Source organism: Echiichthys vipera (genome assembly GCF_963691815.1).
Source record: "Echiichthys vipera genome assembly, chromosome: 7".
Classification (NCBI taxonomy): domain Eukaryota; kingdom Metazoa; phylum Chordata; class Actinopteri; order Perciformes; family Trachinidae; genus Echiichthys; species Echiichthys vipera.
The window spans coordinates 27,513,114-27,537,011 of NC_139832.1; the positions used below are offsets into that span (position 1 = coordinate 27,513,114).

Consider the following 23,898-nt stretch of genomic DNA (forward strand, 5'->3'; position numbering starts at 1 on the left):
CCCTGGGAAAGCTATCCATCCTCTGAATGGCCTTAGGTCTCTAGTTGGTGGTTGTATTCATGAGGCTGTGATCATTTTAGAGGTCACAACAGCATATTTTATATTATATATGACAGTGAGCTCAAGTTGCAAACTACAATGAAATGTCTAGTAAACTAACATCATAGCACATGATTACCATTGGGCTCATTAAATCTACAAAAATGTCCAGTCAATATGCAATGTCAAGACTGTTAAGGGGCCCAAAGTATAAATATTCAAATACTCTATAGAATATGCAAAAGTAAAACTGCATTTTACCCCAAACTGACTGGGATTATCAGTGGGCATGTCTGTAAAGGGGAGACACATGAGTAACCATAGACCCCATTTTTTCATATATCTTGAGGTGAGAGGTCAAGGGACCCATTTGAAAATGGCCGTGCTAGTTTTTTGTTCCCTCAGGGCTTAACTTTGGCGCTTTCTTTACATGCTAGCATTTTTTTGATACCAATGGATTCCAATTGTCTAGTTTCAGATGATACCAACATAGTCGCTATAACTTTAACACTGAGCCACTACACATCTGAAATATGAGAAAAAGTCTGCACTACCACCGATGGACCATCAGAACATTAAGAGGACAAACAAACTGTCGTCCTCAGCATTCCATATGTTACACAATGAATTCAGTAATGACACAGAAAATGTGAGTCACCATACTGTATGGGCTGAGATGACAGATGGGACTTAACAACAGTTAACAACGGTGGCCCCCAGCTGCGTGTTGGAAGTGATGTGATATAATAATTTATTTTTAGTACCTGTCCACACATATATTGCACCAATCAACTCACTGTACTGACAAATTCATAAGTACACAAGTCAAAACAAACACAGAGAATATACAGTATATTCTAATTTCTCAGCAAAAACAATAACTTCTGTTCAAGGTTGACATGGCCAATTCACTGCCATTTCCTGATTGCTTTTTTATTTCATTTTTTCAATTATATTTCTCACAGAAGTGCCTTTTCCCTTTATTGAAACTGACAGTGAGTGATACTTACAGGTTGAGTGGCTGCCATGCCGGCCACTGAGCCTTAGTTTTAATGACAGTCAGTACTTCATCTCCCTGTGAAGAGAAAGAGACAGAGAGACGTAAGCAATTTGTCACTAAATGGATGACCATAAAGAGAGGGAAAGAAGCACTGACAGAGAAATGGCCAAAATTGACAAATAGACAGGACTAAGGGTGAATACTCTCATCCAAGGACAGCAAAGTGTGTTCCACTTTTCAAATGCTTTATAGGCCCTTATCCATCACTTATCACGACAAAATGGTTCCGTGTTCTATGATAATAGTCGTCTATTTATCTAGTGGAGAACTGCACCGTGCAACAGCACCAATTAGGCTCTATAGTCTCTGTAGCATTACGGCCACTTTATGGACTGCACAACACATTATCTATCATAATGCATTGGGTGTAATTATTCAGCCAAAAGCAAGAGACAAATGATGGATGGAGTGTAGCGCAGCAGTTGATTAGAGCGGAATTGGAAACTCCACGTGTGCCCTTTCTCGTTGTGTTTTCTCCACTTCTCTGTCTATTTGTCTCTTTCTTTTTTAAACACTCACACTTATCTATGAACACACAAACACACAGCTTTAGGTTGTGCATGTACACACACACAGACACACACAGACACACACAGACACACACAGACACACACAGACACACACACACACACACATATATATATATATATATATATATATATATCCCTTTTTCTAGTTGACTGGGGGTTTTGCAGTCGCCTTGAAAGCCTCCCTTTTTCCCTGGGGGTGTGATGTGATGTGGGGAGAGTGTGTGAGTGTGTGTTTGTAGTGGGTCTTTCTGTGTAGAAGTGTGTGTTTGAAGACAAATTTACAAGTCAGTGCCCATCCTTCTCTTCATAGCAGCCCGGGGCTCTGCAGGGACTCACACTACACTTCATCGTCTCGAAACACACACACACACACGCCCTTTGCCACACATACACACACACGCACACACATACAGGTATGTATATTAATAGGGGGCAGAAACATACGAGCGGCCATGGAGTTAAGAAGACAAATACATGGAATAACTAATAAGCAATGGATGGATATCCAACTAGACAAGCCTTGCATGTCTGATCTAAAATTTGGACATGTCTGCAGAAGTGGTCTGCAGATGTCAGAGGTGTTGATCTCAGATGTTGAGCTAAATCAAACATGAGTTACTATTACTACACAAAACGCACTTCAACAAAACAACCCGCCACTCTCCATCTGCAGCCGTGTTTGTCATATTTTATGGAGATAAAATCTGTTCATGACATTCTGTGTATCCCACATCGTCCTCCCATCGTCACAACGTCTTATTTAGATGGTGTGAGCATCATCTCATGCTGCTTTCACTTGCGGTCAAACATTGGAGTTTTGCTCTTGTAAATTCAGGACCAGCCACACATTTTCATAGCCTATATGCTGTATTTACTTATTTGATATTTTCGGGCATGTCAGTTAGATCAATCATCACACATTATCTTAGTTTAAATCATACAATTCACATGGCCGAAAAGGGAACGCGGGAGAAGCAAAAGCTTATCTTCATCATACCATTTTTCTGATGACATTGTTGTTGCACATTATAAAAGAAATGAAAAAAAGGACAAAAAACATCTTGCTTAAGCACAAGTCACATTTACCTCGTACTGTGCTTTTTAGTCTCAGCTATTGTTTGGGTACAAGTGGTTTTTGTTTTTACTCCCATCTCGTCTCAACACAGTGTCTGCTGACTCCTGCCTTTGACCTTTTATCAACCCTCATCCTGGGTCATTCTGTAGCGATTAATAGTCATATTTACATATTTCTTTTTGAAAACACTCAGTTTTGCTTATTTTATGACCTCCTCATTCAGATCATTCCACTGACACCCGTGACCAACATGGTAAAGGACTTTAACGTAGTTTGTACCTTTCTCTGCCTGTAAATCCCATTCCCTCTCAGATTGTGTCCTTCCTCTCTGTCTTCGAATAGTATTTGCAGGTTGTGAGGGAGGCTTTTGTTGGCAGCCTTGTACATCATTTGTACTGTGCAATACTTAAATAATTTAATTTGAGTATTTTTGATTTAATAAATAATTGATTTGTATGAGCCCTATAATTGGCATGATGTAGAATACTCAAAGCTCTTTTTTGGAGTATTAGCAGGGGATGTATGTTGCCTTTATAAGTGTGTCCCCACACCTCTGCACAGTATCGTAGGTGGGGAGAGACTAGTGCGCAATACAACAGCCCTGTATATATTTGAATTCGATTTTCCAAAACTGTGGAGGTAAAGCATTATTTAAGGTTGGCAGCTTCCACTCTTTTTCAGTAAAAGGAATATATTTTGGGATGAACTACAGTACCAGTGGAAATAAAAACACAAACTGATCTGAAAACGTTAATTTAGAGGTGAAACACTGGCTCAAACAAAACCAAACCTGCAATCGCTGACTTTTGAACATGCACTATTGCATGCACATGAATACGTACACACAGACAGAGGAGCTGATACATAAACATGAACATAAATGCATACTCGTAAAGACCAAGTCTATGCGGAACAGGGGTTGCAAATTAGCGGAGGCTTGGAATCCTATTATGCAGCACATCTGTATCATTTTATTTTAAAATGATAAGCTGTTGTTGCTTTTTGAATATACAAAAAACAAAACAAAAATAAAATACAAGGAAACCAGTTATAACATTTTTCACTTTTTCGATAAACATGCAGAAAGGATGAACATGTTGAAGGTAATTTTCTCCATCATTCCCTCCGCCATCTGCCATTACCAGCAACTCAGCACACTTTGGTTCAATATAGACTTCAAAAAAAGCATTATATCCCTTTGAAACAGTCCTGCGCATTTTGTGGCAGCCCTCAGCTGGAATCTGCTGGAAAAAATTGCTCTGTGGAGGTCAGTGGGCGATGCAAACCTTCCAGAAATGGTCTTGTTTGTTTATGGTAATTATCATAATGGCAAAAAATGACTGTTATTTACCACTGTTCAAATACACATTACATTTTCATGATTGTTTTCAAGGCGAAGAGAAAGCCAAGGAGAGGGAGAGGGAGAAGGAAAGAAAGAAAAAATGATATGACAAGCAAGGAAGAGGATTTGAGAGGGTGGGACAATGAAAGTTATATAGCTGAAAAGAAGAGGGTAGGATGAGGGAGAAAGCAATAAGTTAAAATGAAGACGGATGAAGAGACCATGAGGAAGGGACTGAGGGGAATTGGTGCAGAAACAAGGGAAACACAATTGAGAGGGTGACAAAAATGAACTAAAAAGAAAGAATGAAAATCTGAGAAAAGAAAAGTTAAAAAAGGAGCAAAGGAAAACAGCAAGGATTAGGAGAGACCCATAGACACTAATCTAGTTAAAATAACTCTGTGCTAGCTAGCATGATAACACTTCCTTCACTCCCTCTCGTACTTGCTCTTTTGTTCCTCCCTCCTTCCCTTTCAAGGTTAATTTATTGTCATTGTACAAAATAGGTTTGCACAATGAAATGCAATGCAGCTGTAGTCACCCTGACGACCATGGCAGAGAGGAGGATGCTGTCCAGGCTCCTGTCTGTCCTGGACAATGTCTCCCACCCTCTCTACGACACACTGGCCCAGCAAAGGAGCACCTTCAGAAGAAGACTCCTCGCACCCAGATGCGCCACAGAGCACCACAGGAAATCTTTCCTGCCTGTGGTCATTAAACTATATAATGCATCCCTTGGAAAGTCTGTCACCTCCTCTCTGTGATTCAAACTCAACTATAGATATTCTGTTATATTGCACATTAGTCTGGTATTTTTGATCTTGTATACGTATACTACACTACTTTAAATATTAATTTCTTGCTGTGAATTGAATTTGATATTTAATATATATGTGTGTGTGTGTATATATATATATATATATATATACACTATATATATATATATATATATATATACACTATATATATATATATATATATATATATATATATATATATATATATATATATATATATATATATGTATAAATATATATATTGATTCGGTTTTTCTAACATATGTTGTTTTTTTTTTATTAGTCTGTATAATATTTGTTGTTTGTATATCTGGAGTTTTGTAACAAAAATAACTTCCCCCTGGGATTATTAAAGTATTTCTGATTCTGATCTTATTCTTATCTATCCCTTTATGCTTCACAAGAAAAACCAAACACCAGGAACAAAACAGTAGTAAATTACTGCAGGGCGTTTTTTTATTCGACTCTTGAGTAATGCAAACAGCTGCAACAAAACAATAGCCAGATAATATGGCCGGCTTCCTAACATTAAGAATTTGACATCAGGGCAACATTAGTCTGGCGCACTGGATAAACAGAGGTTGGATAAAGCCATACATCCGGCATCTCATCCGATGTTGGGGTTTTCGGTGAGCAGAATGAATCCAGAGCGCCAGAACTCAATGGCATTTTGCATTATTGTTGACTGTTTTTCTTGCTGCTACAGTACAACCACACTGACCTCTACACTCATCAGACTGCTCGATTATAATGTGACTCAGTCAGATATTTCTCTGTTCTCAAAACCTCTTGTTTCAAAAATGTCATATCGATCCATCTGATGGTTGAGATATTTCAGTCATGACAGAAAGTGACCAATAATAGACATTGCCATAGAACCACACAGCTAGCAAAGCTAAATAAATCTATAGATTTACAAATATTGATAGTTGCAAAAAGTTGCGGTCCCAGTCCTAATTCTGTCCAACAGATTGGCAATATATTGGGCACTTAAAGTTGTACTCCATAAAATTTGAGATACGTTGTTTCTAGCGGCCTCTTTTGCGGTAAGATGTAACTGCAGGTGAGCCTGTTCTTTCAAAGCCTCAATCCTGTCATGTTCACGGTCACTATGTGTGTTGACTATTATATTATTATTTATTGTATTATTCTTTTGCTCGTTTGTAAATTTTATTGAAACAAATTCACTTCTCTACTTCCAGTCCGTCCCATATATGTTACCCTCTTAAATCCATACACACACATGTTCCTATTACACTTCTGACCTTACTATAAACCTGACTCAGAAGTTGGAAATCGGGAGTTTTCCGATTACAAGTGAATGCAGCATAACCGCTAGTGACGATTTAGGCAGACACCTGCTGTCAGCAGTGTCACTAACACGGTGGCTTATTTCCATCTAGCCTGCGACTGTCACCACAGACACGGATCATAATATCATAATCCAGACTTTTCTGGACAAAAAAACTTGCATTTTTCTCCTGCAGTACAAATGTGCTATTTTGGCCTATTCCAGAATGTTGTATTTAAATAGTTCTGCATACTGGTGCCCTAAACAGTGTTGAATTGCTTATATTGGGTCTAACTAGAAAGCTGAGATGTGTGATGATGTTAGTTCCCATAGTAGCCATTTCATTGTAGTGAGAGCATTTTTTTTTTTTATTGGTGCTAAATCTGTTGTGACCTCTAGGATAATCACAGCCTCATGAAACTTTGCAACCACAAACTAGAGCCCTGGAGCATTCAGTGGATGGATGGCTTTCTGAGGTATATTGACAATAGGGGGTTTCTAAGCAGTTCACACAACAGAACCGCAACACCCAAACATCAAAAGTTTCTGATGCCAAATAACAGTTCTACAGTTAACCATGTTAACTGAGCTTCTTGGTGAACAGGCTATAGGTAGCTTAGCATTAGTTGTTGTACATATTTAATAAATCAATAAACAATGTGCAGCGACAGTTTGAGAATCCTGTAGAGACCTTTCCTCAGAGGAAACGTATTATTGTCTGGTACGTGGGACATAAATTTGTTATGGTTTGTTTCCTGTTTTATTTTGTAGTTCTCTCCTCTTGTGCCATGTCTCGTTTTACTTTCCCTGCTGTTCTTCACTTGCACACTGTTTTGTATCTTCCCTCGTTAGCTTGCCTCTGTTGACTGTCCTTGTCTTATTACCCAATCACTGTGTCCCTCTGTATTCCTGTTCCCTGCCCACTCCAGCTGTGTCTTGTCCTGTGATTAGTCCTGTCTTGATATATACCCTTTTCCCATTCTGTTCCTTGTTTATTTATTTATTTGTTCATTTCAGGCATGTCAGTTAGATCATCATCATCATCATCATGCGTTCCTTGTCTGTTGGTGGTTGATTTTTTTTCCCCATATTTGAAGCTTTTTCATCATATATGTTGCTCATCAAAGTCAGACATCTACCTACCTGTATAATTAAAAATGTGAAGCTCCTGGCAGAATAATGACCCATCTTGTTAAAAAAAAAAAAAAAAGATGACGCGTGTAGCCATTATGTTGGTAACCCGATGTTTAGTATGCAGACACTGGGTGAATGACAGTAACGTTCCGTCTCCTATAAGTGGAGGGTGACGTTTTAAGAGATCAACATATTTTTGTGGAGCTGAGTGAACTGTTTTAGATGTGTCCGTCTCAATTACCTTTTGAAGAAGAAACTGTGTAGAATAATTGTCAGAAGAAATGTTTGATGTGCACATAAGCACAAGAGTTCAATGCAGGTTGCACAACATTTAACCTTGATTTGCTCTACGTAATTGTGATTTTTGTCAAGGTTGCCAAGTGGCCCTACCTGTAGTGACACATCTCTAGGATGGTTTGATTGAAAATAATCTTGTCTTATCAAAGCTTATTTTGCACCATCGACTGGAAATCTCCCCCTTCTGGCAAATCACAACCTGGCTATACTTAATCATCATTTACTCCACGTTCTGCTGTCTTTCTTTCTATTTTCCTAATCCTTTTTTTCTCTTTCTTGTTAATTCAAGAATCATGCAAGATCTACAGGAATGACATGGGGCCCCTTTAGGGAGGTTTCTTACTGAGATGTCATTGCAAATAATCCATTAGTTTTGTAAGGAGGATGACAGGGTTGCGGGTCACTGCAGTGGCTACATTTTGAGACATTGCTGTGGAGTAAACTTTGACAGTCCTCACAGGCCCCAAGTAATTGCCTGCCTTGCCACAGGCACATCTTACGAAGAAATTACAAAGATTAAAAAGTGACAGTGCTGGCAAACAGTCACATCGCACCGATGTGAAGGCCTGTGTAATAGAGTGCTGTGACCCACTGCTGTCCTTGCAGCCTCTGAGCCATGGCACAGCAGAAGAAATATATCTAGACCATCAGGTTGATCAATAGGAAAATGGTGACAAAGTAAAAGACAGGGACAGAGGGATAGAGAGTGATGCAGAGATGGACAAACATAAAAACAGAGATGAAAACCAACCCGAGCAGCAGCTGGTTTGTAATTTCCAAATAGTAATTAATCAAATTAAAAGCTGAATAGAAAAGGCAGAGGTTGATAAAATACTTGTATCACTATGGAAATATATATAAACAGCTAATTCAACTCCAATTAAGAAATTACGAGATAAGCAGTGATCAAAATGCTTTTGTTCAATAAATAATGAAGTAAGTGAGCATGACTGGCCCAGGAGTCCAACTCGATGTCACTTTAAAAATCGCCATAGATATTCTGACAGTCTAGCTTTTGGTCGTTCCACTATCTGGTTCTTTAGACGCTCAATGCTCCACTACATATATTCACATGCTGCTTGCTGTTGAGCAGGTAGTGTACAGCTGTGTTTTAGATTTTTCTCACTAAAAACAGCAGCCCATTGTGGCAAAAATAATAATAAATATTTACTTAAGTACATTTTAAGGAACTTTTCTTGAGTATTTCCATTTAACTGTATACCTCAAAACCACTACATCTCAGAGGGGGATATTGTACATTTTACTCCACTCTATTTACTTTGACAGCTGTTACTCTGCAGGTTCAGATGAATTACCATACAAAATACTATAATTGTCAAAAAAAATTTATGTTTTGTTAAGGAGAAAGATAAGACTTTCTTGATCCCTTGGTAAATATATGGTACCAGCTGCAACATTTAAGTAATGATTAATTACTTGTGTCAATGATCATAATTCCCTAATATAAAATATATTATTTTGAAATTAACCATTTTTTAAGAATAGTTTGATGCTAATACTGTTGTACTTTTACTTCAGTAAGATTTTGAATGCTGGACTGTAAAGGTCTTTTCATATTGTAGTATTGCAACTTTTATTGAAGTAAAAGTTTTGAGTACTTCTTTCCCCACCTGCCAAGAGTGAAGTCGATGAATCGTTGTGGAGGAAATCGAAGGACACCTACAGAGAGATGGAGACTAGTAATTTGATTGATTAGCAGCTCTAAATGACAATTTCCAAGGCCAAAAATAATAATTCATGCTCAACATAAAACACACTGATGCTGAAAAGTTAAAGCTAAAAGTAGCATTATCTGTGGTTTGTGCTTAAATGTATTTGGCTTTCTCCTAAAACACACGACTTTCAGCCAGGGTTCAGGGTTCAATTCCCGTCCAATCTGCAGCCTTTCTTCTAACCAAGTGCTTTTCATGCCTTACCATAACCGTCACTTTTTGTTGGCTAAAATCGGTCATATAACGGTGTTTTCTGTCTTTTGACTTCCAGTACTGTCCTGTGGTCCGTCAGCGTGTTTTTTCGTACAAATTTCGGTGCATAACTTTTCATAGAACTTTGGTACGGACCTGTTTACGAGAACACATAGAAAACAAAGACAGCCTGCACCATTTCTTCCCAAATCCCTTCAGTGGTCTCAGTTCTGCCAACTTATCTATCTCGCTCACTTTGGAATCAACTTTTAGCCTAGAGGGACACTAGACACGGCAGCGTGAGGCTCTGTATTGTCCTTCCAGACAAAGGCTAATAAAGGCAAATGAGCCCAGGGACTGAGGGAAAAGGTGTCTAATAAAAAAAAAATCAACACTGGACTAATGCAATTACAATTGCATAGGGGCTTTGAAACAGATGGATGAATGGGCCACTATGTTGTAACTCGGAATAAAATTCACAGCTTAGGTCAAAATGCTGGAACTCACACACTCAAACACACACACACACACACGCACGCGCATACGCACACACGCACATGCACACGCATACGTACACACAAACACGCACCGTACATATGCACTCATTTGTGTCACTTACACTCCTGCCAGACTGAGAACACATACATGGTTAAATAAAGGTGACTACATGATGAAACAACCTCTTCCCTCCTCTAGCAAGATGTCTTCGATTATTTGTCAAATGTAATTTAACAAAGACACACACACACACACACACACACACACACACACACACACACACACACACACACACACACACACACACACACACACACACACACACACACACACACACACACACACACACACACACACACACACACCAATTTCAGCTCAGCAGGTTATTTATCAACCACCTGTGACATGGATATGAAGCCAAGAGGCATTCTGTATCATCTGTCCAATTACATTGTAATTTACTTGTCTCTCAGGCTGGCTGCTGTAATTGCACTATACAAAACAACAACCTGTGTTCCCTATAACAAAATCATAAATAGATTTTAAATAGAAAAACAGTCTATCTTCTTTCCCCTGATGTTTGCAAATCACAATTCAGTATTAAATAATATACAATTTACTGTATTTTTTATAATTAGAATTGCATCACTAATATACAATTTCAAGGCATCTGATTAACTCTGACAGTGAAAAGCATGTTTCTAAATCTAGTATTTACTTGATAACTCTTCACTGTGTCCCCTGGACATATGAGTGTGTTCTGTCTCCATGTAACATCATCACTCATATTCCAGCAATTTTATACAATTTTAATAATTCACATTAAACCTACACTTAGAGCTGCAGTGATCAAAGTATGACAGTAAAAGGCTTGTAAACATTTTTAACACATTTTTAAGAAATCTGGAGCGATCATCTGTGGGGGTCATCTCTTGTTTTCCTAGATAGTTTTAAACTACTGACATGACACTTTGCACTTATCACTTTTATGGACTGTGTTTTGTTTTCTCTTTGTGTGAATGACCTGTTCTATGTAACTGTGTTGTTTTAGTGTTGTATGTTAATCAGCTCTCTCTTGAGAATGAGACCCAGTGTATCAATGAGATTACCTGTATAAATATGGGTTGAATAAAAAATAAATAAATTAAGGCATTTACTGGTCTGAAAGCGGGTTTATAGCAGTAAAGGTCTACAGTTTCTATCAAGACCTTAATGGCAACTCGAGTTCTTGAGGTGTTTTTCCATGTAAAACAAATATTGGAAATACCCCTATCCAGCATGTAGGACTCATTGTTATGTTCAGGAACTTCTTTCTTAGGCCCTGTTTAGACGGAGACCATCTAGAAAGGAAACACAAAAGTGGCGTTGCGTTCTCCCTTTTTATTCCTTGTTTAGACGAGCATCTTTGGGGAGAAACTTGAATGTCCGACTGAGGGAAATAGTGCGACATGTTTGTTGTTGTTTACCTGTTCTCTGCGCAGGGATGTTACATAAACACGTACGCGACGTGAGCCAGCGTGAGCAGATCAGAGCACACTTTAGTGTTTTTACCCCATTTACATGGAAACACAATGGTGGAGCGTTATTAAAATTTCCACTCTGGGGGGTGGTTTCACTTTCATGCGTTTGAAAGCCCCAAAAACACCATCGCCTTCTAAACGAAAGGCACATCTGATAAAATATTTTGTTGTTTACATCCGGTAGCGTTGTTGTGTAAACAGGGCCTATGTCGCATGGTGAGCACTTTGAGCCCTCTTTGTTAAATAAAATATGTGGTGTTCCTGTCAGACACCATTGTTCGTGACAAGACCTTGACTGAAAAATGGTGTTGAAATACACATGCACAAATTACCTACTTTCCTACCTGCTTTCTATGTGCTGTAGTGTTGGTGAGTGAAAGTGCTGCAGCCACAATACCGTATGTGCATCTTTGTGTGTGTGTGTGTGTGTGTGTGTGTGTGTGTGTGTGTGCATTCCCTCCAAGATATTATAACCTGGGGGCTTGGTAATCCATCACACCAGTGTCAGGTATAATATGTGACACATTCACCTGAGGAAACATTGTCACATTAGTCAGCATGGATCACTGTTACTCTTCATCTTGGCAATTTCCCTCTTCTGTTTGTTACAAAGAACCTTACAGCTGGAAGTAATAATGGCGGAAGAATGTGGTGGAGGGTTTTTTTATAATGTGAATGCATCAGTTTCAGAATAAGATGGTTGAAACCTGAAAATGTATGTTTATTCGTATTTATGTGATTAACATATGAGTAAAATCACAGCCATAGATAATTCTATGTTAAAGTCCTAATATACCTTGCTAGTATAACTTTCCGATTTGTTTTAACTTTACTGTTGTTTGGGGGAATGGATGATTTCACTGAATGAGCAAAGAGAAAAAAAAGTGTTTAAATCTGTTATGACAGATGAAAAAACAAGAAAAACTACTTTCATGTCGAGAAAATTAGATGTTGTCGTTAGAATTAAAAAATAAATCAACTGCCATGAAAACGCTTTGAAAACTGATATAAAGGAAATATGGAAGCTTCAGCAGAAAGCCTTTGAATTTGAGTTTGAAGTGGATCTGGAAATTGAGATGACTGACACTGCTATCCGGCAGACTGAAGCCACTCATCCAAGACACCTCAAAGGCTTTTGGACCAGGCAGTTGAGCTTAAATCTGAAGTATCATTATCATTGAGATCTTCAGGAGGGTGTGAGAGAAGAGAAGAGAAGAGAAGAGAAGAGAAGAGAAGAGAAGAGAAGAGAAGAGAAGAGAAGAGAAGAGAAGAGAAGAGAATGGGGTGGATAGCTAAATAATTCATTTCACAGACCTACATGGACTGCAGTGTAGAAATGTCTATAGAGGGTGTACATAAGCAATTGCAACTACCAAGAACAGTCACTTTTCTATTGTCACCTCCAGCCTTAGGTTGTGCCCAAGTGGAGCCATGTCAGGGCCAGTTTCCAGTTGAATATGGCCCATCGTTTACCAATGGGCAAAACAGGGCTACCCTGACCTGAGGCAAAGTCGAAAATCTCTGGCTGAGAGACATGCAGCAGTCTCTTAGTTATTATTTCAATTTTATTTATATTTATAGAGAAATTCTGTACAGGATGTCCATTAAAATGCTAATTTTCATGTCCCTTGTTTTCTATTTCTTTGCACTATTCAGTTTTTTGTGTTTTTCTATTTCTCTTGCACTATTTAGAATTTAGACGTTATGTATTTATTGTATATACTGTATATTTTGTACTATTGCACCGTGAGTCGAAGAGAAACGTATTTTCGATTCCTCAGGCACATATTGCAGAGTTGACAATAAAAGCTGATTTTGACTTGACTTTGATTTCTCATTATCGCCAAGGACTTTGCTAACTATCTGGGCATAAAAATAATAAATCAGCAGTTATAAAAATGTGTGAACTGCGTTTCTAAGGCAGATAAGCATTATCTAGAAACCATGTTAATTTGTACATAATTATGATAAATCATGTTAAATATCAACCACAGTGAAAAGACTTTCTTGCCTCATGTTAGATGTGCTGTATGAAGGGAAATCTGACATTTTGGGGTTTGACTCAGAGGGCAAAGAAAAGGAGCAAAGGCAACCACCTTTTCTCTATAGCCAGGTCATTACTTGGGCCACTCGGACGTTGGGAATTTAAATGCCAGAGGAGCAAGGCCAGGGGGCCTCCTCTTTAGATGATGAAAAAGCTGGTCACACACTAATTTTCTGTCCTACTGTTTCCTGATTTAGAGGAACTGAAACTCAGACAGTTTGCTAAGCCACCCAAAGCCCATCACTGGTCAGGGCTATGGAGGGGTGCTAGAATGTGTTCAGGGTCGAGAGAAGATTGGCTGTGGACCTCCTCCTCATAAGGATCAGGCCTGAGAGGCCATATGGTCCCCCATCAAGTTTGCGAAGGTCAAAGAAGCCAAGATTCAAGCAGGAACACTCATATGAGAGATGCCATGCTTGCCAGATGGCATGGAGCTGTGGCAATCCAGAGGTGACACAGGGGCTATTCTAGGATGGTATTAGCACCAGCTAGTCCTAGCAGGCTTCGGGTGACCTGGGAGTCTGTTTGGGTGGAGCTAAGCACTGTCAACGGGCCACAGTTTGCACAGGCCTGTCCCTGTTGGGCCAAAAAAAAAGAGAAGCATCCGGGTCTGCTTGGTTCCCTTGAGATGCATCTTACAGATTCCCCATACATATGGATCAATAATGGAGAAATAGTCTTCTCTATAGAAATAGGTTCTCTGGGTGAAGAGAGACAGCAACATCAACTATTCCTGTGGGGTCAGTCCCTGCACATATGGAATATGTTACTGTCTGGACAGATGTGACAAGAGTCTTTTTTTTCCCTTTCCCATGTCTTGTCTGCCCATTTCTCTCTGCTGTTCTGTGTAATTTGGTGCCTGTGTTGCCTGTGATTTCTTGGCATACCTTTACAATCACTCAGATCGGGTAAACCTTGAATGACTGGCTCTGTTAGACACTTGTTTGGGAAAAGAAAGGTCCTGTTATTATCTTTTTTCAATGATACGAATGTAGCTTTTTCTATAGTAGACTACATTTACTGCAGTCTGTACTTTGCTATAATTTGGGAAAAAGGCAAAGGGCATTGTTTGCTGAACTGAGAACTGGTTCTTTGTATGTGGCAGCTGAGGGCTGAGAGGCTGATCTAGGGAAATGTATGTGAAAAGTATACAAACCAAAGAAACAGATATGATAACTTAAAGTTGCGTAAGTTAAAATGTGCATATTAAATGTAGTTTTTATAATTGAGGTTCAGGAACAGGACCACACCCCTCCTTCACCACCCACGCCTCAGAAAGCAAACCACCTAAATCTCATCAACATAATCACCTGTGTAAAATTATGAACTGTGTATTATGTTTAACCCTCTCTCTCTCTCTCTCTCTCGCTCTCTCTCTCTCTCTCTCTCTCTCTCTCTCTCTCTCTCTCTCTCTCTCTCTCTCACAAAGACAGTAGCCTACATTCATGACGTGATATAAATCCCCCCTTCCCTCTCACATACATACGTAGCTCTCTCACAGTCCAACAGCTAGCTGGCTACAGACCAAGTGTGACATCCTGTGCCTTAGGCTGAAAAGTTGAGAATATTTAAACTTTTATGCGTGTCTCAAAACTGCTAGAAAAACGCAATACTTGCAGCAAGAGAGTAGCGCAAGCCAGGCTTGGTGTACCATAGTAAAACAATGATTTTGTTGGCGACATGTTTCTACAAATATGACTGGGTGTGACCGCCCCCTAACATTACATTTGGGATAATCTGCTCCAACCTGCGTACTTATATAAAATACCACACTATGCATTTAACACTGTTTCAGACATCTCATTACTCCCTGCATGGGAGACACCGTTTAGTCATCTGGAAATACTGTAATGCAGTGGTCTCCAGTCAAAGCTTTCTGCTTGGGTATCAAATCAGGGACTGATTCACACACAGTACTGCAGGATGATGTAGCTGACCTGTTGTGGGATAGAAAACTATATAAAATATATATAATATTTGTTTTGTACTTTGTAACATGCATTAAACTGTGGACTATTGCTTGACATGTTTAGCCATGACCTGGTCTTTTGCTAGTTTTCTATCCCACAACAGCAGCTCAGCTAGAGCAACTAGAGCAACCTGCAGAACTGATATATATATATAAAAATATAGGAAAAAAATGATAAAACTCAAGAAAAAGAAAAAAACATGTGGCAGCTAGAGAGACTTGGTGGATGGAGGAAGGGAAGGTGAGTAAGATCACAAAGTTGGAAAAAGGAAAGAACAGCAAAGGGAAAAAAAGCACAAGTAAGTATGGGTTTCAGAGAGAAAGGCTGGGCAGCGATGTGGCAGAAGGATACCGGGTCAGGGGGGAGTATGAGAAGTAGAGTTTTGTGGAGAAGAGAGCAGAGAAAAGGGAGAAGAGGGAGGTCAGAGTGAGAGTGAAAGTCCAGTAATTGCTTTGACCTTGAGCTGAGCCGAGGTGTAACTCAGTCAAAGTGAGTGATGAATTCCATGCCCTCAGCCCCGTCGTGGGAATAAAGTCACCACTCGAGGGGGATTTTTGTTTATGACCACTTGGCAAAAACACAGAGGCAGGACAAGACTGGCTGAAAGAGAGTCTGGGTGGGCAGGTTTTAGAGCTGCCCAGGGAAAGTGTTGGACTAGAGGGGATTCTTATGGACAGAGAAACAAGAGACTTCAGTAGACATATTTGTAACAGCTTGGGAAGATGGACTGTTTGACAGATGATATTTATGACCAATGACTGAACACTGGAAAAGGACTTGGAGAGAGAATCACTCTCACTGCTTCTCTTTGTGCTCTTCCCTGTTAGGATGCAGAAGCTCCGGAGTTTTACAGCAAAGAATGCATTAACAGGTTTTTCCTGCTCATTAAACTTTCATAAGGCTTATAGCAGCTACAGGAAAATATGTCATATTCTGAAATGGCTCACATGCAGCCACTGTATGAAAAATGATCTTTTATGAGACTTGCTGTTATGGGCAACTGAGACATTTCACATGTTTCAGTGGGAGAAGAAGTATTTAGATCCTGAAATGAATCAATGTGGTAGCGACCGTCGATGTACAAAGAGAACTGGCTAGAGCTTTCAAGGTGGGACCCATTTATTTTTTATTTTTATGTATCTCGCTCAGTGGATCATGATGCCAAACAAATTCAATGTGTATAAAAATCCCTAGATAACTGGCACTACTTCTGCCCATGAAGAAGGAGCATGGCTACTTCTAGTTTAGCGCTCTGCCAACTTAAATGGGGGTTAAATTATTTAATAATTTCATTTAATTTTCAAAAGCTGTGGCACTCAAAAAATGTTTCCACTGAATTACAGGCCTCTCTTTCGCCATGTTAGTCAATTGACAAAAATCTTTGTGGGCCCAATGGCATCAGGTGACGGACACAGAAGTCGTAATTCCATTTGGTCACTATGTCAAATAAGCTTCAAAGCCTGGCACACGTCTTGGGGACCTGGTAGCCACTGAGAGTGTCATTTCGGCTAATTTATCAATATCTGTATCGGTGGGCACTAAAAATTCCAACACTACACAGTTAGCTAGCTGGGTATGATGTTGTTAGCCATTTTATTTGAGCACTGCCTGTATTACTCCTTATCCTGATTTGAATCGCAGGGTAATCTATGGAGTACCGTCCAAAAAGTCCCCGCCCCCTTCCTATCAACATACAATCACTGCTCCATGCAGTCAGCGTTTTTAAAAGCGTTGTGATGGCGGCCACTCGCCTATGTCACAGAACACATACATTTCCATGTTATTAAATATATTGTTTTCTCTCGCTGAATATTTGTTTTAAACATCTATCTACATTGACTGATCGGCTCAGTCTGTGTGCGTCTGTGTCACTGTTTCCCCTCACTCGCTGGGCGGGGAAATAAAGTCAGTGAATCAGTTAAACATCTGCAGTAGGGGGCCTCACGTGTGTTACGGTGCTGCCAATGCTGTGTATTTTGCCATATCTGCATCTGGATTAATACAAGACAGACAGAACAGTACATTGTTCCCTCCTAAATGCTGAATGTGAAGGACGGAATGGTTTAAATTAAGGTTGATATATTCAAGCAAAATACCTTGCAACAACACATATGCTACAGAGCTATGATGTGCTCAAGTTCAAGATGTGCTCGGTATTGGACTAAGAAAGTTGACAGTGTGTCAGCACCAGCTCTCACTCTCTCTCTCTTTGATATATTTGGGTGTATAGTTTCACTCAACAAATGAGTATTTTAATTCAAAAAATTAAAACAAATGGGCAATAATGGCCTAAAAATGCTGTCTGAGTGCCCCCTGGTAGCTTCGGGGCCCTATGCAATCACGTAGTCCTCCTTTACCAGCAAAAAACCCTGTGAGTACCACATACACAAAAAATCCAACTATCCCTAAGTAGCCCACAAACTCTGCATTAAACCCCACAGAAAACATTTCCACCTATGTGTTTCTACAGCTACAGAACCCCCTGACTAAACTGATGGAAATAGAGATACACTGTACCTTAACGGTCCAAATGCAGTAACAACTTCTACTTGAGGTCTGTGCTTCTCCCCCCTACATGTCTCCCTCAGGAACACATAGTAATTATCTTGTCACATGGCTAGATTTCTGTGTTGAACACAACTGATTACACCGAAACTGATTGGCACAGAATATAACTGGCTGCAGTTCCCCTAATGAAGAGGGATGTGAACTGGTGTCAAGCGGCTGTCATGCAATAAATGCCAACCCACACGTCTGCGCTGACACAGGCACTGAGGTTGAGATGAGGGGGCCTAATTACACCTTATCATCCAATTTCCGGCTGATAGGTGCTGAACAACGATGGAGTGATAAGGAAAACACGAAGCAGAAGAATCCAAGGAAGCAGGAAGGGAGAAAGAAAAGGGGACAAAAGGGTAGCACGGAGGGATAATGGCAAAATGTGTGTGCATGTGTGTGTGTGTGTGTGTGTGTGTGTGTGTGTGTGTGTGTGCGTAAGTGATGAGGGACAAAAGTATGTAAACAGAATTGAATTTTGTGTGTTCTTGAACTTATTACGGTACATGCAAAAAATACTACTCATGTGATGCCCAGGTCTGTTTGTCCGATGGCTGCTACATTACATGATGGAGTTTGCAACAGTGATAATTGGTGGTTATGTTATCTTTAGCCATGCTAGTGGCGTCGCTGTGGATAGCAATGTAAGGCAGTTCTGGTCCAGAAACATCTAATGGATTGCCATGCACTTGTCATAAGTGTTAGTAATTCTGGCCATTAGTCTTGTTAACTTCTGAGTTAGAGAAAACATCAGGGTTGGCTGACATCATCGATGAACAATTATTGTTGGTTTAGATAATTGTAATAACGTATTGCAAAGACAGAGAGAGAGTGAGAGATACTAGTACAGTGAACAACACGCTTATTTTTACAGTCTAACAAACACTCATTTCTGGTGAAAGAACACCACGATTGAAGAGATAAAAGATGTCCTTTCATTAATACGTAATGGCAGATATAGCTCCTGTAGCACGTTGGATTGGCCAAATGATTGGATCGCCAACAATGATGTCATTGTTCATCGCGATGTTTCCATGTAGACATCGTCATATGCAAATTCGGTAGACATCTCCCAACCCTACACAACAAGCTCCTCCAATGCAGTAAACACATTTACACTAAACCATGTACCACTGAAAAGAATGCAAACCAGTTGGGGTGCACACAAGGGCAATGAACAAGGTTGATCTGCTGAGCAGCCCACACACACAACAGCAACTGAAGCAATTTCATGTGGAGTTTAACTCTGAACCAAGGAAAGAATGAGGAGGTCATAAAGTTTGACATAATGATGATGTAAACTGGGAAGGTTAGTTAGAAACAAATGCAAGGGAGGAGTGGAGGTAGGACAGATAGAGAAATTAAAATAGCTCCATTGGCATGACCATTAGAAAATACCGTATTGCAGAATGAGGAAAACATTAGAGAAGGAAGGACTAAGACTAACAGCAAAAATGAGGGAATAAAAATGATAAAGAAATGCAGTAGGATAGAAAAAAGGAGATGATTTAATTTCAGTGGGAAGTGTGGATCATAAGAATAACAATGTACCATAGAAAGAAGGTGTGAAACAGCACTGTATACCATATGTCGTGCTTCTAATGTGTGTGTTGGGGATTAAAGCTTGGGTCCACATGAAAGCAACATCCTCATTATCAAGCTTCCAACATATTGTTACCTAGCGAGCATGTGACACTAACAAGTGACTGTATGTCCCCTATTTACTGTCAGTCATCTGTGTATTTCTGTTACTATCTAACTAAAGGAGAACTGATCTTATCACCTTTGTTTTTGTGTCTGCAAAAGCCCAAAGACACCGCTTTTGATCAAAACGTAATCTTTCCTCTCCACTATAATGAGATACAATGGAAAAGAATAATTAGGATGGAAATCTATGGGGGGAAGTGTGGTAATGGGTTTAAAAAAAAATCTTTTCATTATTTCAAAACTGGAAGACAGACTCAGATCTGGCCTGAGGGCAGCAGCTTGGGAGATAATTGGGGATTCATGATGTGATTGTGATCATTGATGAGAAAGGAGAGGGGATGGTTGGCCGCTGTTAATCCTGACCCGCCTTCGACAGAGCCGCTATTGACAAAAACAACAGGTGTGGACTTGCATCTTAGTGTTCATTCAGGGCTTTTAATGAATACAAATTCCCAATTAGGCGAGGATGAAGGCACAAACTGCACACACACACACACACACACACACACACACACACACACACACACACACACACACAGACGCTGCAGATGCTAACATGTAAAGTGGCAGCTGGAGAAGTGCAATAGTGTTCCCTGAGCAATGTGTTGTTTTCTCAAAGGGAGAGTAAAAGAATGCAATAATTTCTCTACACCTGCCAATAAGATCAATAGTTGCATTGGAAAATATAGATAATAACTTAGTAAACAACATAAGTGCAAGGCTGGATCATGGTCCTGTGAGGTCCCTGGGCACATGTAATTATGAATCTTAACCAAACCATGTCGCCATGTATGAAATTAGGTTAAGGTTAAGCTTCAAATACTGTAGATTATTGCAGTTTTTGACCTACTATCAGGTTTGCAGCCTAAATAAATAGTAAAGCCTATAACAAAATGTCACATTTTTTATGTATAGTAAATTATGAGGTAGATTATGGCAGCGTTTGGGGTCACATGAGTTCAAATAAAGTTCAGGTGTTCATGTCTGTGTAGTATGTCAGTTTCATTTGGTGATCATATTCTAGCATCTACCAAGGGAAATGGGCAGGTAGATCAAATGAAAGGGATAGCTAGTTATAAAATATATTAAATATTAAACGGCTTGCTATAATATGATGCTCTTCAAACTATCCTGAGGATAGATATTGGGTCCAGAGGAGCCGGCGGCGTTGTTGAGTATACAGTATATGGCCTTTGTTTGCATGGTAGAGTTTTAACTTGCACTTGTAGACAGGGTAGAAAGTAAGTCAGTACTGGCCGGTACGGGGTACCACTAAAAGATTTGGAGGGGGTACGCCGTACCGGAGAGAAAAGTATACTGTCTCTGAAAAGATTTGCACTTTCAGCATGTCAACACACCTGCTAACATTACCAGAAGCAACATGTTTTCCCCACTATACATTGCATATAACTCATTCTGAACTGTCTCTGTATTGTGTCTGAACCTTCTGTGCAGCATTTCACTCAACAGAAGAGCTAGCTAGTGCGCATACTGCTTAACCATCTTGCGCCAGCATTCGCAGCTGGTATTCAAAGTGTTTAAGGAGATAGACGTTTGTTGCAAGGTCTCATGTATAAAAACAACATATATAGAAAAATATGTTTATGTTTCAATATTCTGTTTTTATGTGTGCAGTGTTTCACTTGACAGACAACGAGCAAGCTACACAGCGCAGATCATGAACCAGCGTGCACAACTGGTGATCAAAGTTTTTTAGCAGACAGACATTTGTTGCAAAGTCTGAGACTAGGAATAAGAAGTCTTAGTGAATGCTTGATAAGTAGACTTTAATAAATAATTAAGTGTAATTACATGGTAGGACCGTCAAAAAATAAAAACTAGTTTCACCTCTGTAGTGAGTAACTTTGTTAACTGACAATGGTTTCCTCAGTGTTCCTGAGCCCACATGGTAATATCCTTTACAGAATGATGTCTGTTTTTAATGCAGCGTAGTCTGTGGGATTGAAGGTCTGGGGCCTTCAATATATATGATATTATGGACTGTAGATGATGAAATCCATAAATTCCTTGCAACTGTACGTTGAGAACCTTTGTTCTTAAAATGCGGGAAGGCAAGTTGGAAAAGGTGGGTTTTGGTGGAAGTGTCAAAGCATTTTTGATGTAGTTAGGGAGTGAGTTCCACAGAGAGGGGTTGGCGACTAAAATCACCCAAGGGTTTGTAAGAAGTTGTTGTCAGCAGGCCGAGACATCAGGAGGTGGTATGCTGATGGAGAGGTCAGAGAGGATGGGGAGAGCCAGGTTGTTGAGGGCTTTGTAAGTGGTGAGTAGAATCTGGGGAGATGTGTTCACGAGAGCGGGTACTGGTAAGTGGGCAGGCACTAGAGTTCTGTACATACTGGAGTTTATTTAGGACTTCTATTGCAGTAGTTGATGATGAAGCGGAAGAAGGCTGTTTTGGTGTTGTTGTTGACAATATACACAGCAATGGAATCTGGCAAGAAATGTCTCAGTTGTTCAAGAGTTACAAGGTCACAAAGCTTGTCAAACGTATCAACACTGGAAGCACAACACCAATTAAAGTGACAGGTGAGCTTAGTCCACGAGAGACTCCACATACAGTAGGTTTGACTACTATTGTTGTTCCAATGTCAAAAACACGATAGACTTCAGGACCTGGCTCATAGGTTTTTAACACAGCAGCTTTCCCTTTGACAGTCTTTACTATCTCCTGAGCATCCTGCAGAATATGCTTCTTGAGAGCTTTACCAGTATATTGATTGTTTATTATTGTTTATTATTTATTTGTACTGTATTTTATTGGCTATTTATTAGCTACTTTAGATTTATCTTAATTGTATTTTATTTGAATCTTTACTTTATTTTATTTCTACTTTATTCATCTTTATGGCTTGTTTCTACTGTGCACGGAGCATTGGAACGAAAGAATTTCCCCCCGGGGATCAATAAAGTATTCCGATTCTGATTCTGATTCTGATTCTGATAAATACACTGAAGCATTAGAGAGCTCTCATTGTTTGGCCAATTTAATTTATCTGCCAAGGGGGAAAAATGTTTCAGGATCTTTCTTGTTGGCAATAACCTTAAATGTGTGCCTATGTCAAACCCAAAGTAAGGTTCACTGGTGCCCACACTTTCCCTACTTGAACCTTCAGACAACGTATCCCACTTAATCAGGTGCAATTTGTACTATTACAACTCTAATTTGGTTTGTTCATTTTTATTAGATTTTTTCCAATTCCAGTTACTTTTCAGGTTATTTTTGTCGTTTCGGTTTATCATGCTCCAATTGAAGTATAAACTCTTATTCTCCCTTATTCTCTAATAACATAACTACTACTGAATCCTTATAAGGATTCAGTAGTAGTTACAATACATGGGATTTCAAAATTAGTTTTCATGATTACATTTTTTTTTTTTTAAATCAGCCTAGTTTATGTTGAATATAGAGGGTTCAACACCTACTCATAAAACTGGAGTTCCATCCAGGTAACTACTACATGTCCGCGCAAGATTGAGGAAGTAAACAATAACATATGAACTGCTTCAGCCGAGTTTAAATTGTTTTCATCCAATTTAGTAATGTAACATTTACTAGTTATGTTTTTTTTTAACCTTGACTTATCCCAAAGTGTTGGGCTCTTTGAAGTCACTATTCGACAGCACATATTGCAAATTGGAGATCCGTCGTTTACTCTCCCTGGTCATTTTGTAGATATCCAAAAGGCTCCCACGCTGCCGATTTAAGGAACTTTTTTATCGGGTATAAGGCTGGCATGTCAGTTGCCTCTGACACACACAAACTACGTGACTTACAAGATTTGTTTTCACAGGGAAACAATTCAGGAATACAAACAACACCAGATATGATTCTTCTATGATTCTGGTTGTGAAACTGTGACCATTATGTTACCGAGGATGACTGAAAAAGTGATCAGAAGGAGAGTGAAGAAGGTCACCCACCAAAAAAGCCATTATCAAATCTTAGCTTAAATTTTTTGAAAAGTTTTTTTTTAAACCCACAAAAAATGTTATCTGGCAATTACGTCAGGAGATTACCCTAGAATCCATGAATCTTCAGTTCAATCCATATCCGTTTGGAAATCAAACACGGAAAACAAAAGAACAAGTTTG

At 39.4% G+C, this 23,898-nt stretch overlaps 1 protein-coding gene across 2 annotated transcripts in view; it reads right to left on the reverse strand.

Annotated features, from left to right (window-relative positions):
- LOC310948731 (spondin-1-like) overlaps nt 1–23,898 on the reverse strand; it is a 116,922-nt gene that overhangs the window by 29,224 nt on the left and 63,800 nt on the right. For both annotated transcript variants that reach the window (XM_083915957.1, XM_083915956.1), the window contains exon 7: nt 1,050–1,114. In XM_083915957.1, coding sequence (XP_083772083.1) covers nt 1,050–1,114 — 65 coding nt within the window. The remainder of the gene's footprint in view (nt 1–1,049; nt 1,115–23,898) is intronic.